The following is a 17,423-nucleotide window of genomic DNA, read 5'->3' on the forward strand; positions in this document are numbered from 1 at the left end:
TTTGGTTTCCTAACAATAAGTCGAAATGCCTGCCGTTGTTACCAATCCACATATTGACGTGAACATCGCCTATTCAATACTATCCTGTATGGAAATCCTATGGGTGTCTCAAATAGATAATAAAAATTAAAAAAAAAGGACTTGTCCTATGTGTTGACATCTGTAGAGAATCCTCCTGCTCGGACATGGCCATTATCTGCTACAGAAGGTCTAAATAAAAATCTCTTTTTGTATCTCCCCAGAGGACGACGACCTCTCCCGGCTCTATACGCCGGCCCGGACCCGTGCTACAAGGACTAGGAGTCTTCTGACAGAATATCATTTTTCTCACGGACGGTGGAGAGATTGCGCTCTCTTTATGGAAACGGGGAAGGGTCTCTGGAGAGAATACAGCAACATTAACAAACCTCCTTCTCAGGTCAGATAGTTCGGCATTGTCTATTTCCACCAGAACGTTTGCCCTCTCCTGGGGAGCTCCGGGGGGAACCTCGGTCATGATGTCATTCTGCAAGGAACAGGTAGAGGAGTTAGCAATTCAGGAGACAAAAAGGGACCAATACCAGTGGAAATCAATAGATTGTTCTTGCATATTTATCTAGAACGCTACAGCTTTAGATTAGTTATAGCAGCTTGTTGCAGCCATTCCTTGATCACTTTAAGGGCTCGTTCAGACCAGCGTATATGTAGTCCATGTGACTGGCGTTAAGACAACGGGCGTTCGCACGACTTGTTTCAGCGCAGCGTGAAGGGTCCGTGAAAAAAAATAGGACATGTCCTATTTTACTTCGTGTCACGCATTCCTCTATAGACTCTAGTCCGTGATAACGCGCCCCGCACGGGTTCACCTCGGACGTGAAGAACTGCAGGTTTTCACATCGAAGGTCAGCTACGCTCGTCTTAATGTAGCCTGAGGCTAGTATCACGCACACGCACAATTTTGATTCACTTTTTGGCTCAGGTTTTTGGATAAAAAAAAAAAGAAAGGAGACGTCCCTAAATAGACATCTCCTCCAAGCTGCAAAAATCGGTAATCCCACGCAGGTGGAAAACGGCAGCTCCCCCAATGTTAGACGAGTGGTTTCAGGAGGTTGCCTTGATACAGAGGCTGGAACACCTGCTGGCCCATTCCCCGGCTGCTTCTGCAAGATACACGTCCACATGGTCTCAATGGATTACGTTCCTCTCTTCTTCCACCTATGTAGTAACTTGAGACACGACCCCCCCCCCCCCCCCTTCCGATGAGACTTACCACGAGGAGATGCTCCGTGCAGTTTCATGGGCTTTTGCTGCTCCGACCATGCCTTTGCTATGTGCATAGCTGCTCTTACTCCTTTTTACTCATGATAATCCGGAACTGGAGTCCAGGCTCCCCATGACTTGTGCCTCACCTTATCCCTCCTTTGCCCATCTACGTCCTCTCTCTATTCTTTACCTTCCCCTGTCTAGTGGACTGAGCGGTTCTCTCTCTGTTTCATCCTTATGCAATGCTCCTATTTATTATGTTTATTCATACTGCTGATATATATATATGTCATGGGATGTGATGCACTTTCCTGTTTGGGCTTCGCCCTTGTATGTTATTTTCCTTCTAGTGTACGGAGGCATTCCCTCCACTGTGTTTTATACCTGTTTGTATTAAAACCAATAAAAATGTGAATAAGATTTTTTTTTTTTTTTTTAAATAAATAAAAAGGAGACGTATCAGTCTTTTCTTCATAGCTTATGTTAATTTTGGATCCACTTTTGGCTTTGGCTATAAAAACTGCGTGCGTGATGCTGGCCTTAAGCTCAAAATTACAACCAACCAATATTAAAGAAAGCACACAAGAAAAAAAAAAACAGGGGCTGTCCACTCATAGCAAAACAGAATTGTTCAGAATCCCCCTAAATAAACAGTGATCACAGAGGTGTCCCATTCCTGGGTAGTGAAGCATTTATCTGTATTTGTAGGAGAACTCTGCAGCAAGTGTTTAGTACCCCTGCAGCGCCTCAAGAGGGGAAACAGAGCATTACACATTCCCAAAAAAATCAATGGACTGTCCACGTAAAGCATGGACTTTCTGGACCGTTTTCACACAAAGTAGTTTTTCTTTGCCAGAATAAAAATAAAATCTAAAAAAAAAAAAAGTCACTTTTACTCTGTTTAGGATTCATTATTGATATTGGCTCAGACAAAAAAAAAAAAAAAAAAGAAAAAACTGCACTGTGTGTGAACAAGATCTAAAGATCTCCTGGTTGGCTTATATACACTAGGATTATAGTTATCCAATTATACGTAAATATGTCTACATAAAAAAAAAAAAAGCAAAACTAGAGTCCATTAGTCTTGCACCAGATGGTCTGAGGATACTGAAAATCTGGCATTGGACAAAATAGTTCCACGCCAGATTAACAAGAACATCGGCCACTTAAAGGGGTTGTACAGGATTTGAAAAACATGGATGCTTTCTTCTAGAAACAGCATGAAACCTACCTATAGGTTGCAAGTATCTCAGCTCTATCGAAGTGAATGGGGCTGAGCTGCAATGCCACACACAACCAGTGGACAGGTGTGGCGCTGTTTTTGGCAGAAATCTGCCATGTTTTTCTAATCCTGTACAACTCCTTAAAAGGTTCTCGGTGGATCCATGGGGTAAGGTGGCCCATGGTGCCCATAATTTAGTTCTTCTCTTCAGGGGTTACCAATGCACATATTTCGATGTTAAACAGATGGCGGGACTGTGACAACGATGCACACACACTAATATCAGAGTCCAGCCATTGTTTTAGCATCAACAACACTTGGGAGCTTTGGAACCCCTGAAGATGAGGATCCCAGGAAGATGCAGACCCCACCTCCAAGGATGTGTACACCTTCTATGGTCCAGAAGAGATGTGTGTAAACCGGCTGCATGAGAACAGACACCGTTTATTAAGATCTCACCTGGTTAGTGACTCGTGTCATCTGTAGGTCTGTCTGGAGCATGGAATACTGATTTTGCAAGTCCGTGTATCTGATCTGAGTATCCTTCAATCCCTGAGATACACTCTTGAGCTGAGCAGACAAAACCGCATTCATCTCCACAGATCCCACTGCCTACAGGGAAGACAGAATCAATGTCACTTAACATACAGCAAATCCTATTGTAAAGGAAGACGCCGACTGATAAGGGGTAAGAACGATTACTAATTGCTGCGCTATTGTGCTCCGATAACATCCCAGATGCTGGCGGCTGCTAATGATTGGTCAGTTCTGTCACTCTTCTCTATGGAAGACACGCAGCATATATGATGCATATAGGGCATGTGTCATGCCATTCACTAGAGTTGAAGCCCCATACGGCAGGACTGTTCCAGCCTTGGAACCAACGTATAAAAAACACTCTAACCTTAGTATTCAACTGTTGTATCATCAGGTCTCTCTGTCGTATTTCATGAAGGTATCGGTGTATTGTCTGTTCTTTATCTTCTAAAGCCAGATTTCCTTTCTCTGCGGCATCAGGACTCCCCACCAGAGCCATTCTCTCCACGCCCTGAACAAATAATGGAGAACAGTTTACGGACGGCCGTCACACGGAGTCATGTATTTCAATATGGCCGTTCACACGACCATTGTTTCAACGGAGCGTGTGAAGGGTCCGTGAAAAAATAGGACATGTCCTATTTTCCTGCGTGTCACGCACCCCTCCATAGACTCTAGTCTATGGGGGATCCGTGACAACGAGTCACGCACGGTTCTAACTTTTTCACGTCAGAGGTTAGCTACTTCTCGTCTGAATTTAGCCGAAGACTAACACTATTTAAAGCCTGGGATGGCCTTTTAGGGTACGTGGATGACATAAGGAACACCCCTGCCCAGGACACCCCCCTAGGAGTCAGAACGGAGAGTCGCTAAAAGGCGCTCGCTCTGGCAGCCAATCGAATGACTGCAGGTAATACAGCAGCCCCTGCACAGGAACTAATAAGGTGATGGCAACTTCCCGTGGCAAAACCAGTTGTTTGCCGGGATCTTTGGGGCAGTGATACCATCAGCTCCCGTGATCTGCTTCCATGGACTATGTTCAGCAGACATCCTAAGGAGAACCAACACTTGAGCTGCCAAATGTAATGAGTCAGAAGTTTTAAAACGAAGTTCCAATAGTTTTTCATATCAATAATGCATTGTGTATTTTAGCGCATTTAAAGCAACACTCCAGGCAAAACTTATACACTGTTATGTCTAGTGCCGTCCTGAGGGGGCGGAGCATGACAAGGATTCAACGAACACAAAAGAGAATCTGTGTCATGCACCGCCCCCTCAGGCCCTGCACTAGGCATAACTGAGTGTATAAGTTTTGCCTGGAGTGTTTAAACATATATCTTAAAATTAAAAATCCATATCTAAAGGGCCCTTCATACATCCTTACCTTCTCGCTATACAACGGATCACTCCGCTTTGCAGTTTCCTGGATTTTCTGCAGACCTCCAATTTGTCGGTCCTTCTCTGCAATTATTGTGCTGAACTGATGATGAAGAGCTTGCGTGTCTGCCACAAGGACATTTTTTTCTGACCTGGACATAGAGAAAGTGTGAAGAAAAAGGAGAATGAAGAAGAAAAATAAAACGTAATAGATACACGGATTCTGATCCACTTCATATGGAAGGAAAAAGTTATAGTGCGGGGACCAACTCCGATAACCGTGTATTCATTCCTACTGCAAGTAGATACACCAGGATTTCTCAAAGTGGTTTCAGGTACCCGCCAGGTCCCACTATATGGTATTAGGATCTCCGAGGAGGATCCAATGTGAGCTTCACTGCTATAAAGCCCAGCACCCCATAAGAACTGGTCATGTACATCCTGCTGGGTCAGGTTTATGAGGGGTCGTTGTCAAAAATGTAGGATATTTCCCAGTCAGACAGGTTTCTGGTCTGGAGGGAGTGAGGCTGCAGTCTACAGCAAACCACAAGGAGAACAAAAACCAGTATACAGCTCGAAACTTGGTGGTTGTGTGGCTCTCAAGTGATCCCAAGATATGAAGCATGCTGTCCCTACACCTGACCACCTCGCAGTTACCATCTTTACTTTTGATGGAAAATCGCACTGATTGTAGCAAAAGATAAGTTATCTTTGTATCTAAAGATGCCCATACATTTATATGGATGTCGGCCGTCTGCCCTCATTTCAGTGGGACCAGCTGAACTTGTATGAGCGTGTCCTTACTTTTCTCCGACGACAGATGACGGGGAGGATGGGAACGAGGATGAGGCATTTTGGATTTTAACATGCCTGATCCTTTGTTCTCACGGGAGGGAAGTCGCCGCCAGAGGTGATTGGCAGCAGCTTGTTCCCCTCTCCCCATGGGGAGAGCCGAGCGTACAGGTGTACAAGAGGTCAGGAAGAATAGCCGTCGGCCGAACGAGTGATTGTCTGACAGCTATCTAGGATGTATGGCCACCTCATGTCTAGCTGTCAATGAATAGGGGCAGGGCAAAAATAGAACAACCAATATGTACCTCAGCTCAGACAGTTCGCTCCGGTAGCCTGTGATCTCTCTCTCCATTTTATCCTGCACAGTCTTGGCTTCCAGCAGTAGTCTCTCCAACTCCTGAATCCTTGTCCTTAGTTTTAGGGACTCCGATGCCAAATTGTTGATCAGTTCAGTCACCTAACAAAGCGCCCCAATAAGTAAATATAAGTTCTCATTTCCCACTTGTAATAGACAAAATATGCAAACGATCACGAATAAACAGACGTCTGTCTGCAGGGCACGAAGATACTTGCCACAAGAATAGAGACTTTCTATGTCCAGAATAACATCCATACATGACGTGACTTTTCATTGAACTAGAGTAGTGGTCTCCAACCTGCGGCTCTCCAGCTGTTGGGAAACGGCAACTCCCGGCATGGCCTGACAGCCGCGTATCCTAACAGATGGAGAGCCACTGGTTGGGGACCACTAAATAAGAGGACGATTCTATACACATTTTATATGTCCACTGTCGGTAACGGACTCCATAAAGGTTTATCATCTAGAGATACCATCAGTCCTCAAAGAAACTTTTAACAAAATAATTATGAAAGACGTTGGAAATCAATGTTGACAGATATCGGCTATTATGATTGGTCCACGACAATTTAATTTACTCAAATTATTGTAAAATAAATCTAAAAATTCTCATTTCAATAGGACACCATGTATGGCCACCTTAGCTATAGCAATCCATACTAATCACACTTGTAAGCGCAGAGCCTAAAGCTGCCCGTAAGTATTAGATGAAAGTTGGACAAAAAGGGCAAATTCGCACTATTTTGGCCAATCTTTGCTTTAAACGGTATCTGCCAAAAGGGTGATCGACCATACTAGGTATTTTGGGCCATCAGCCGTTTTTTTTTTAGCCTATGTCCCAGATCTACCAGCTTGGTCCGACATGTTGATACCCAGATCATTCGAACGATGGGGGCTGAAGTTAATCTAACATGTATGGCCATTTTCACTTCTGCCCTATCAGTATGCAAATTTCATGTATATTGAAACATCCGATCAATAAGTAAAATTAACGACCAGCAATAAAACATACATACCTGTGTTAATTTATCTGGCTGTGAGAAATTCGTGTTAAGTTCATGCTCTGTGATGACCTCTTTAATAGGAGCGCCACCTTGCTTAGACTTTTCAACTACAGTTCCTTCCTTAAGCATCTGGAGTAATCGCTCTCGGTCATGCTGTAAACTTGCCATAGCTTTGGAGAAAGCATCAATCTGTTGAGCGTAAGTGGCACACTCAGAAGAGAGGCTGGTGACCTCCAAACCTTTGTTTTTTAAGGAATTGCACAACGAGTCTATTGCCGCAACCAGCTGGTCCACAGTAATCTGGTCTTCAATGGTGAGGAGATGTTCACTAAGGAGGGTGTTGATTTTGAGAGTACTATAGACCTGGGATTTAAAGCTACCTAGTTGACTTTCAAGATCATCTCCTCGGATCTTCTCAGTTTTCAGCTCAGATGCGTAACGCCATTGCAGCTCTTTAAAATCATCGATCAAGGAATCTCTATTATTCTGTAGGGCGGCCATTGCTTTCCCGAAAGACTCATTTTGAGATTTCAGCTGTTTATTCTCAAGGAAGAGGCCCCAATAGGCTTCATCAGCGTTTTCTTCTGCCTTATTATTTTCACTACCAAACGGATCATCATTTTGATCAAAACCTATTAAATCGTCGGATTTCGCCAGATCGTTCATATACTTCTTCCTAGATTCTTCGAGGATCTTTTCCTTGTTGATGGCAGCAATAAGATCTTCTTGATCTCTAACTTTTGATATTAATTTCTGGTTCTCCACTTCGAAGGCCCCGGCTGAGTCTCGAAGGGTCTTATTGGTGCTTTGCATTTCTCGAGATCGCTTCTCAAGATCACATTTTTGTTGTTCAAGATTTTTAATCAGCTCTAGTTTCTGTTTTAGTAATTCCTTCAATTGTTCGTCTTTCAGAGACAGCACTTGATTCAGATCTTCCCTATAACGAATGAGCTGTGCTCCCAACATGGCATTTTCAGCATTAAGGTCATCAACTTTATTTAAAGCATTCCTAAGTTCTTCTTTAAGGCTACCGGTTTCATTGGCAGCGGAGATGATGATGTTGTCTTTTTGGTGTAGAACCCGTTCATGGTGCTGATTGACTGTTTGTAATTCTGTACTAAGTTGATCTCGATCAGTTTGAAGTGAAGACATTGATTTCCTAAAGGCTTCGATTTCATCAGATATGAAAACCTGGTCATGGATTGCTTTTTCATACTTCGCTTTAAGAGTGTGATATTCTTTTTCAACCTTTTGATAGTCCAAATCGGACTTTGCCTTTTCCGCTTCAACAAAGGACAACTGATGTTCATAATCTTCGGCTTGTTTCCGATATTGACTTTGTATTTGCTCCAAGTAGCTGGATATCTCACCATCCTTGGAAGAGATTAACGTAGAGATCTCCTTATCTTTGTTGTCAATAATTTGTTTCATATGCCGAGACATAGTGACCTGTTTCTGTATATCAATTCTAACTTTTTCACTCTCTAATTTAAGCTTTTGAATCTCCTGCTCATTTTCTGTTATTATGTCCTTTAATGCCTTCAACTCAACATCTGTAAGGTCTTTTGAGACCTCCTGAAGAGGCCACTTTTCTGATCCCATATTCTCGAACATTGTTTTTTTGGGTTGATAACTTAGTTCAATTTCTTCAAGGTCCTTCCTTTCGACACCATTTCTTTCATTTGTTATGTGTTGTGAGAACTTATTGTTTGACCCTTCGTTGACTAGATCATCAGAGGACAACTGCTTTTTCTCTACTTGCTTCTTCACCTTTAGGTCTGCAAGTTCCTTCGTCAAAGTTAAGACCTCTTTTCCTGCTTCGATGAGCTGAGTAGATGTGCGCTCAAGTTCTTTGATAAGATTTTCATTTTGGCTATTTGATTCCTTCAGAGCTCCCTCAAGATCTAATAGGAGCTCTTGAAATCTTATGGAATCACGATGAAGCTGATTAATCTCTTGTTGTTTCTCTTTGAGAAGTTCTTGTAACTCTTTGGATTTGGTCTTTGTTCCTCTGCTGTCATTCTGAGCATATTTAATCTTATCTTCTAGATCCCTTAGAACCTGTAACTGGTGTTCTTCCTTTTCTCGCACAATAGTGTTTTTCTCTGCCCGGAGAAACTCTACTTGCTGGCTTAGAGTATGGGTTTGTGCCTGGAGTGACTTAAATTTGTCCGAGAGCATAGTGTTATTTTTTACCACCCTATGTAATTCCATCTCTAAATTCTCCCTCTCATTTTTCACTTTACAATATCGTTCCTGTATATTTTCAATCTCCTCTAGAAGAAGGCCTTTGTCATCCTCCAAAATTTTGACTTTTTCATTCGAGCTGATCTTCTCTAGCTCCAGGTTACTTCGGTCAGCCTCTAATATCAGAGCGTTAGACTTTTCCCGTTTTAGCAACTCATCAGAACTGTTCAATTCCTCTAGAATATGAAGTCTTTCTATTTCGTTCTTTTCCAAACTCTGCTCGGTCTTTCGAATATGATCTTCCAACTCTGTAACCGTTCTAGACAGTGTCTCGTTTTCAGAACTCAGCTCGGAGATTTTAACCTCCATGTCCGATTTATACATGCTCATGTCCATTTGTAACTTGTCCAGTGCAGTTTTAATGACGGAAATACTATTATTTTCCTTTTCTTTACTGTCTAGAGAGGTCTTCAAGTTCTCACATGTTTCTCTTAAATGTTTATTTTCTTCTGCAAGTTTCCGGTTTTCATTAGATATTCCATCAAAAATAGATGTTTTCTCCACCGTATCCAGAAGCCTCTCGATTTCTAGTTTACATTTATCTATTTCAATCTCTTTAGATTCGAATAATGTTCTAAGTTTCTCCATCTCTGCATCACTCTCCTCAATTTGTTTTGCCAGGCTTTGATTTTCAGTCTGTAGGTCATGATATATCACTAGAACATCACTTTTTTCCTTCTTTGTTATTTCTATGACATGTCGCATCTTATCAATTTCATCAATAATGTTTTCATACGCTTGAAGGAGGGACTCGTACTCTTTATTCAATTCACCGTGCTTCGCTTTCCATCCGGTCAATTCAACCGTCTGGGAATCCTTCAAAGAATTCAACTGGAAAGAAAACGCTTCTTTTTCTTGGACAATAGATTCCATTGTAGACTTCAGACTTTCGCAAGCCGCCGAAAGATTCTCATTGACCAATAAAAGTCTCTCTTTCTCAGTCAGGAGATCGTTATTCTTCTCTGTGATTAATAAAATCTCCGAGAGATGGTTTTCCCGATTTTCAAAAAGTGAATGCTTAAGTTCTTCGGTTTCCAGAATTAATGATTCGATGTTTTGTTTGAGCATTTTGTTTTCCTTAAGCAAATCTTTACGCGACACCAAAGCGGCCTGCAGCTTTCTCTGAAGTTGTTCTTTAGAGCCGCTTTCTTCTGAAACTTTTCGTTCATGGTCCTCATTGAGCCGTTCAATTACCTGGTTGGAGCTTATAATTCGCTTCTCAAGCTCCTCGATTACGGTCTGTTTTTCAGAACACGTTTTACACATGGGTGGGCTATCACACCGGTCTCTTTGAAGATTATCAAACGCAGATTTTGTTTCAGGAACCACTTGGTTAAGGCCGGGGCTCTTCAAAGGTTGTATACTTGACTGTACCATTGATATTTCATCTTTTTTGGCATCTCTTAACTTTGTTCTAAAATCGAATATTTCAATTTCGGCTTTTTCCAATTTCGACGTAGATTCTTCTAGCTCTACTTTGACCTGTTTATAATCACCCTTCAGTTTTTCGGATTGTCTTTGATACTCTTTTAGTTGACAACGCATTCTTTCCATGTCTTCTTCATAGATCTTTAAGTTGAATTGAAGGGAATCTTTAGATGCAGTAAGTTCTTGATCTTTTTCCAACAACTCAACTACTCTCAGTTCAAGATTATGCTTCAGTTTAGAAATTTCTGACTGATTCACCTGACGAGTTTCCAAATATGAATCTTTTTCATTGGTTAATTGTTGAATGGTCGCTTGGTTACTTTCAACCATTAATCGAGATACCTCCATCTCTTTCTGCAGCGAAGTAATCTCATTTTCACAATGTTCTAACTCTACTGACTTAGAGGCCACTACGCTATTCAGAGAGTGTATTTGCTCTTGATATTTTTGACTATCCCTAGACAGTTTTTGTATTTCTTCTTTCAATAACTGCATTTCACTCAACAACTGCGTATGTTCAGAGTTCACCCTCATCAGCTCTGCATCCTTCTCATGGATACCGATGGCCAACTTAGAAGCAACATGTTCATGCTCCTTTAATTCCTGTAGCTTGTGTGAGATATCTTCAATTCTCATCTTGTGATCTTCTACTTCCAGCTCTTTATTATTCAGCTCAGATTCTTTCTGGACCAGCAGTTCCAGTTGTTCTTGAACTTTCAGTTGCAGCGTTCGCACTTGTTCTCTTTCTTGTTCACACTCGGCGAATTTGGCATCATACGATTGTTGTAGGTCTAAATGTGCTTTCTGTAGAAGCTCAAACTCTTTAACGCTTTTACCGAGACTTTGTAAAAGAACGCCATGTTTTTCCTTACTCTCAGAATTTCCTTGGCTGCATAAAAGTGACGCATGGACATTATTATGAACAATAGAGTTTTCCACGAGTGAAAATGAAGCCTCGGCAGAAGTAGGATCTTGATCAACGTTCGAGGTTTCTGGAGGGGACGTGGGAGCGCTCGTCTGGACTTGTACCTTTTCAAGGCATATTTTTAGGTTTTCAAGATTTTCCAACAAGTGTATATTTTCTTCTTCTAGACTCTTTAATTTCTCTTTGAGTGAATTTTTTGTTTGATGTAGATTTTGTTCTTTTTCTTGAATGGTTCTTAAATAGTCCTGGCACATGATGTCTTTCTCGGAGAAGCTTTGCTGCAGGTCGGTGACATTACTCTGGAGCTGTACCAGGAGATGTTCCTTTTCAGTTAAGGCAGTGCAAATTTCATTTATTTTCGCATCCTTCTCCAGTAATTCCTGCTTAGCGAGTTGTACAGAAGACTGCAGAACTTCGTTCTCCATCCTTATAGATTCTAATTTGCTATTCAAATCTTCCACAGTTCTTCCAAGTTCTGAGGTCTTCATCTGTTCTCCTCTTAATTCGTCTTGTTTATTTTGTTCAAGTTTCTCAATTTTTTGGGTCAAATCTTTCCGTATAACTAAAGCCGCCTGAAGTTTCCTTTTTAAGTTCTCCCTTTCTTTACTGAATTTCTCCGATTGTAGGTCTTTCTCATTGGTCAACTTGACGAAACACATTTCCTTCTCAGCCACGATCTGCTCCGACAGTTGTAATTTTTTCTCACGAGCCTCAAGTTTCTCCGATAGTTCAGATATTTGTAACAGACAAAAACTTTTATCAGACCGTAATTTCTGAAGTTCCACGCTCAAACCATTTTTTTCTTCCGAAAATTTAACCATTTCGCTTGACATGGATTCCATGAGCTGCAACAGAGATGCATCTTTTTCCTTAACTTGATCGCTGAGTGTAGATATTAACTCTTTATGTTGACTCAGCTGTACATTAACTTCTTGGGCAAGAGAATCTTTCTTATCAACCTCTTCTAGAAGATCTAATATTTTAGCTCTTTCTTCGTTCAGCAATACATGGGTTTTTTGCAGATCTTCTTTCGATAACCTTATTTCTTCTTGCAAAACCGATATACGTGTGTTCAACTGGATAATAATATTGTCTTTTTCTTGTAAGAAGCTTTGGACATGAGAAGAGGTAGCTTTAAGTTCTTCCATTAATGAATCATTCCCTATCTTTTGTTCTTTAACCTTCTGTAACTCGTCAAGCAGAAGGTCTTTGTCTTTCTCATATGAGAGAACAGACTGAGTTTTCTGTTGGATTTCTCGGTCTTTTCCCTCCAGCACTTCCTTTAAGTCGGCCATTTTTGACTTGTAGTCCAATGCTACACATAGCATAGACGAAAACTTCTCTAATTGGCTGCTGTAACCATACTGTAGATCATATTCATCACATTCTGAGAATTTCTCATCACACAAAGCACATAACTGTTTATCAACAAAATGCAAGTCTGTAAGCAAACTTTGTAGCGCTTCCTCCTTCACTTTAATGTCATTGCCTAGGCTTTCGTTCTGTTCTCTAAGTTTCCCATTTTTCTCATTTACTTGTGCAACCTCTTTTTCTGATCGTTGCTGCAGTTCGCTAAGATTGAGCCTTAGATTTTCTATATTAACTTTCAATGCATAGTTTTCCGCAGCTCGAGCACTAACCTGCTTCTGAAGATCAATGTTCTCGGCTTTCAAAACATTCAGGTTTCCTGCATCCGAAGAAATCCGTGCGTCTGCTTCCTTTACTCGAGACTCAAGATTTTCTTCTAGTGTTTTTACAACTGCGCTTTTCTCAATCAACTCATTCCGCAACACGGTCATGGAGGTGTCTCGGTCTACCTGTAATGTTTGCAGCAATTTTTCTAGATGCAATTTTTCTTGAACGGCTGATTCTAATTGCTGGTGAATGACGTGTTTGTCAAGCGCAGAAGCATGCTTGTCTTGCATTAATCTTGAATTGACATGGTCCACATCTTGCTTCAGATTTTCAATATATTGACTTTGCGAAGTACATGTATCCTGCAGGGTCTGAACGAGCGCCCTAGTCTCTTGTCGTTCCCCAGTCAATGCTTGCAGTCGGCTTGTGGTCTCCTGGTACTCGGCCTTTAGGGACTGTAGTTCAATTCTCAAAACTTCTTCTGCTTTCTGATGTTGAGCTATGATATCGTCTTTTAGTTTTAATGCTTCAGATATATTTTGCATGTTAGAACTTCCTTTGTCTAGTTCTTCACGCAGAAGATTAACCTCGCTGGCAAAAGCCTGAACGTTGCTTTCCAACATTTGGAGCTTTGCCTCCTTTTCACTTGCGGAACTTCGAAGTTTAGAAATCTCGGCTTCCTTATGCCTGTCCGATTCCGCCAGCTCCTGCTTCTGCTCATACAGAGAAGCATATTTTTCCTGTAGATTTTGCACAGTGTTTTCTTTCTCAAATACGGATTGCTCAAGAGTTTTCACTTTATTCCTAAGTTCATGACCACTTTTCTGAAGATCAGAAACTAAATTTCTGTTTTGCTCCAATTCAACATTTAGGGCTTCCTCCTTTCTACAATGCAAAGTTTCTTGTTCTTCCAAGGTAGTAGTCAATTTGTTTAGGTCAGCGAGCTGCTTTGCATTGGTTTCCTCGATCGCCATCACTTGTTTTACCATCACATTGCACTGCTCTTCCTTACATTGGAATTTCTCTTTTAATTCCTCAACTTCCAAGAAAGAATTCTTAATGGTCAAATCTTTTTCGGATACAGCCGCCTTACACTGAGCGTTATCATGCAGCAAGGTTTCAATGGTCTTCCTATGCTCGTCCAAAGCGTCTTGAAGATCCGACAACTGCGCTTTCAGATTTGCGTAAGCGTCAACCTTCTCCTTCAGACATTCATCTTTTTTGGCTAAAGCGCCATTCAGTTCTTCTGCATTGTCCTTTAAGTTTTGGAGTTGAGAATAGAGGTCAGAAATTCTCTCCACATTTTCTGCTAATTGAGTTTTTAATAATTCAGCTTCCTCGCTTTTATTTTTTAATAACTGCATCTGTTGACGCAACTTCTGAAGTTCCTTTTCCTGGCCTTCAATTCTTTGCCGCTGTTGAGTACAGTCCGAAACTGAGCTTTGTAGTTCATTTTGAAGGGCGGAAATGGTCTGCAGATAGTGTCCTTCACCTTCTAACTTCTTTTCTGTTTGTTGGATAAGTTCCTCCTTCTGGAGAAGAAGAGCGTCCTTCTCTTCAAGACTCCGCAACAGACCCCGTTTCTCTAGTTGTAGTGAATCAATCTCATCCTTCAAAGACAAGATAGCGTGGCCTTGTTGTGATGAATGAGAACTTAGAACGCCGACTTCTTCTGACCTATGGACCAATGTAGCGTTTAGCAGTTCAACGTCAGAAATCAGTTTCTCCTTTTCCATCGTCAACATGTTTAACTGCTGATTTAATGAGTCCACCACGGACTGACTTTGCATTACTTGTGATTGGAGTACGTCCCTCCGAGTTTCTAAATTTGATATAGACGACAAGCAGGACTCTCGCTCGTGAGTTAACCTTTCAATCTCCTTGCTACCAACTTCTACTTTCTCCCTCATTTTTGTGTTTTCCTCAACCTTATTGTCAAAATCCTGCTGCAATTTGCCGAGAGCCGTATTTAATTTTTCAACACTCTCTGTGAATTTGAGATTGACCTCCCGAAGTGTCTGTTCTTCACGCTGTAGATTATCTGAGTTCCTTCTCATTTCCTCAATCTGGGCAGACTGTGTGGCAAGGAGCGTTTCTTTCTCCTCTAATACCCGCTTTTTACTCTTTACCATTTGACTTAACTCCTCGACTTGTTTTTGCAACGCCACATTTTTCTCCAAATTTATTTTTACATGTTCACATGCTATATCATAGTCGGAAGTTTTGAATTTTAGTGCCTCATTGCTCTGTTGCTCAACCATTCTGGATTCCTTCAAATCCTGTTCTAGAGACTGAATCCGAGTCTGTAATTTAAAGATGGCTTCTCTCTCGTCATGTAATTGATTCTCTAGGTTGAGACACTCTTTACCCTTCTCTTCTAACTGAGCAGCGGTTGTATTGTTATTTTGCACACTCTGGGCAGAAATGAACTCGATTTTGTTATGAAGATCTTCCTTCTCATGTAAGAGACTGGATGTGGTGTTCTGAAGTTCTGACAGCTCCTGTTCTTTTTCAGACAACTTTTTCTGGATATCTTGCAAGGTCTGGTTTATAGCAGATATTTCAGACTCTTTTTGGCTAACTTGCGTCAGTAGATTTTCCTTTTCATTGGAAACTTGTCTATTGTGGTCCTCCAAGCCATGAACTTTTCTTTCAAGTTCCTCAACAGAGTTCATCACCGACCTCAGCGAAGTCTCCTTATCTGCAAGTAAAGTTTCTAAGTCTTTGGTTTGCACATGAAGTGCTTCTGTTTCCAGTTGCATTTTATTTATGATTTCTATTTTTTGGTCTATTTGCTTTTGAAACTCTTCTGTCTTTTCTTGCAGCGTTTTCATCAGTTCCTCCTTACTCCGTTCCATGGCTGCAAGATTTAGCTGCAAAGATGACAATTCCTCGGTCTTACCGCCCAACTCTTTGTCCCGTTTACCGGCTCGATTCTTGTGCTCCGAGAGCTGGTTTGATAGATTATTTATTTCTTCCTCTTTTTTCGACAACTCAGAAACTAATTTGTTGACTTGTTCTTTTGTGGTCTTCAGCTCGTCTTGAAAACTCTGCTCCTCGGTGCGCTTTGCTTCCAACATGACTGAAAGTCTCTCTTTTTCCGAGTGATCTGCCTCTAACTGAAATGTTAAGCTCTCCACTTCCTTTCTGTACTTCATTTCCGTCTCATCCACTTTTACAACAGATGCGTTCACCTGTTCTTGGAGAGAGACGACCTGTGCAGAGCATTCGGTAAGGTGATCGTTGTGAAATACGGCCTGCGCTTGGATCTCCAGACGAAGATTCTTGATGGTGACGTCATTCTCCTTCATCTGCCTAATAAGCTCTTCTACTTCTTTCATTTTACTCTCATTGAGATGTTTTGCCCTATTTAACTCTAACTCCATTTCGCTTAGTTGCTCCAACAGAGATGACATCTTGTTGCTACTTTCCTGAACATCCAAGGTTTGCGCTTCTCTCAAATGGTAAAGTTCCCTCTCCATTTTTACCAGAACTTTGGACATCTCGCTCATCTGTTCATCTTTAAAATCTATGGTCTCCTTTAAGATGGTGATCTGCTCAGAATATTCGCTCAGACTTGCGGAGAGAGAGGACATTTCTTTGTCCTTTTCTTGTAAGAGTTCCTTAAGAACATCGATCTCCCTCTCGCAATTCTGCAAATCGTGAAGAAGCTGCGATTGCTTTTCTAGATGACTCGTGTTAAGCCGATCCAGTTCGTCATTTGTCTGATCAAGGTCAACTTGGAGTTTTTCCAAAGAAGAATCTTGTGCCGATACCTGTAGTGAAAAATAAAAACATATTAAAAGTGCAGCCATCAGCACAATCGGCCGACATACCTCTAATGTGTATAGCCAGCTTAAAGTGTACCTCCACTTTTAGTGAAAAATGATTATGGTGCAGGAGTGCGCACTATAATAGTTTTTCTAAATCACTCATATTAGCTGTGTTTCTTCTAGCAGTGGCACGGACTGTGTAAAGTCCATGCTGCCGCCTGCTCATAATTATGCAGTTAGAGACAGTGTGTCCGGCTCTTCTCCATGGCTCACATATCCAGAGCGGCCATTAGTGCTATAGGATTATATAGCGCTGGCGGCCGTTCTGGATACAGGAGCCATGGAGAAGAGCCGGACACTTTGTCTCCTACTGAAGAGTATAGCTCCTAGTGATAATAAGTCCATTCCACATTTCATAAATACATTACAAGTTTCATTATCTACTGTACAGAGCCTATGTTCCCTGACCCTATTCTTCTCCAAAGAGACCAATAGACTGTACGCATACCTATCTTTGCTGGGGGTCATAATGAGAATACAAATAGTATCTCTACTGCATGGGTTAAAAGGCAAAAAATATATTAAAATGCAGAACTTTTTGCACGCGATATAGTTTGCGCTCAATATGTACAGAACAATATTTTGTGTGTGATATCAAAAGTCTGAGTGGAAATAACGAAATACTATTCTCAACGACCCGTGTACTTTCAGAATATTCAGTCATGTATTTTGTGGAATAATTTGCTCTACAGCTTCTATAAAAATTATAATAAAAGCAAATTGTGCCCTTCATGTAGATCCGTGGTCTCCAACCTGTGGCTCTCCAGCTGTTGTGAAACTACAATTACCAGCATGCTCCAACATCCACAGGTGGTCAGAGCTG

At 41.3% G+C, this 17,423-nt stretch overlaps 1 protein-coding gene and 1 long non-coding RNA gene across 3 annotated transcripts in view; one reads left to right on the top strand and one right to left on the bottom strand.

Moving 5' to 3' along the window:
* Positions 1 to 1,650, top strand: part of LOC142660912 (uncharacterized) — a 93,656-nt gene extending 92,006 nt beyond the window's left edge. The window contains exon 4 of the long non-coding RNA XR_012850584.1: positions 243 to 1,650. This is a non-coding gene — a long non-coding RNA (uncharacterized LOC142660912). The remainder of the gene's footprint in view (positions 1 to 242) is intronic.
* The window catches only part of LOC142660910 (uncharacterized), a 68,838-nt gene that overhangs the window by 7,177 nt on the left and 44,238 nt on the right, over positions 1 to 17,423 (bottom strand). For both annotated transcript variants that reach the window (XM_075837981.1, XM_075837980.1), the window contains exons 21-26: positions 6,545 to 16,543; positions 5,476 to 5,627; positions 4,386 to 4,530; positions 3,369 to 3,512; positions 2,924 to 3,076; positions 408 to 505 (exon numbers count right to left, since the gene is read on the bottom strand). In XM_075837981.1, the coding sequence (XP_075694096.1) occupies positions 408 to 505; positions 2,924 to 3,076; positions 3,369 to 3,512; positions 4,386 to 4,530; positions 5,476 to 5,627; positions 6,545 to 16,543 (10,691 nt within the window). The remainder of the gene's footprint in view (positions 1 to 407; positions 506 to 2,923; positions 3,077 to 3,368; positions 3,513 to 4,385; positions 4,531 to 5,475; positions 5,628 to 6,544; positions 16,544 to 17,423) is intronic.

The sequence above is a fragment of the Rhinoderma darwinii genome, chromosome 9, assembly GCF_050947455.1.
Source record: "Rhinoderma darwinii isolate aRhiDar2 chromosome 9, aRhiDar2.hap1, whole genome shotgun sequence".
Lineage (NCBI taxonomy): Eukaryota > Metazoa > Chordata > Amphibia > Anura > Rhinodermatidae > Rhinoderma > Rhinoderma darwinii.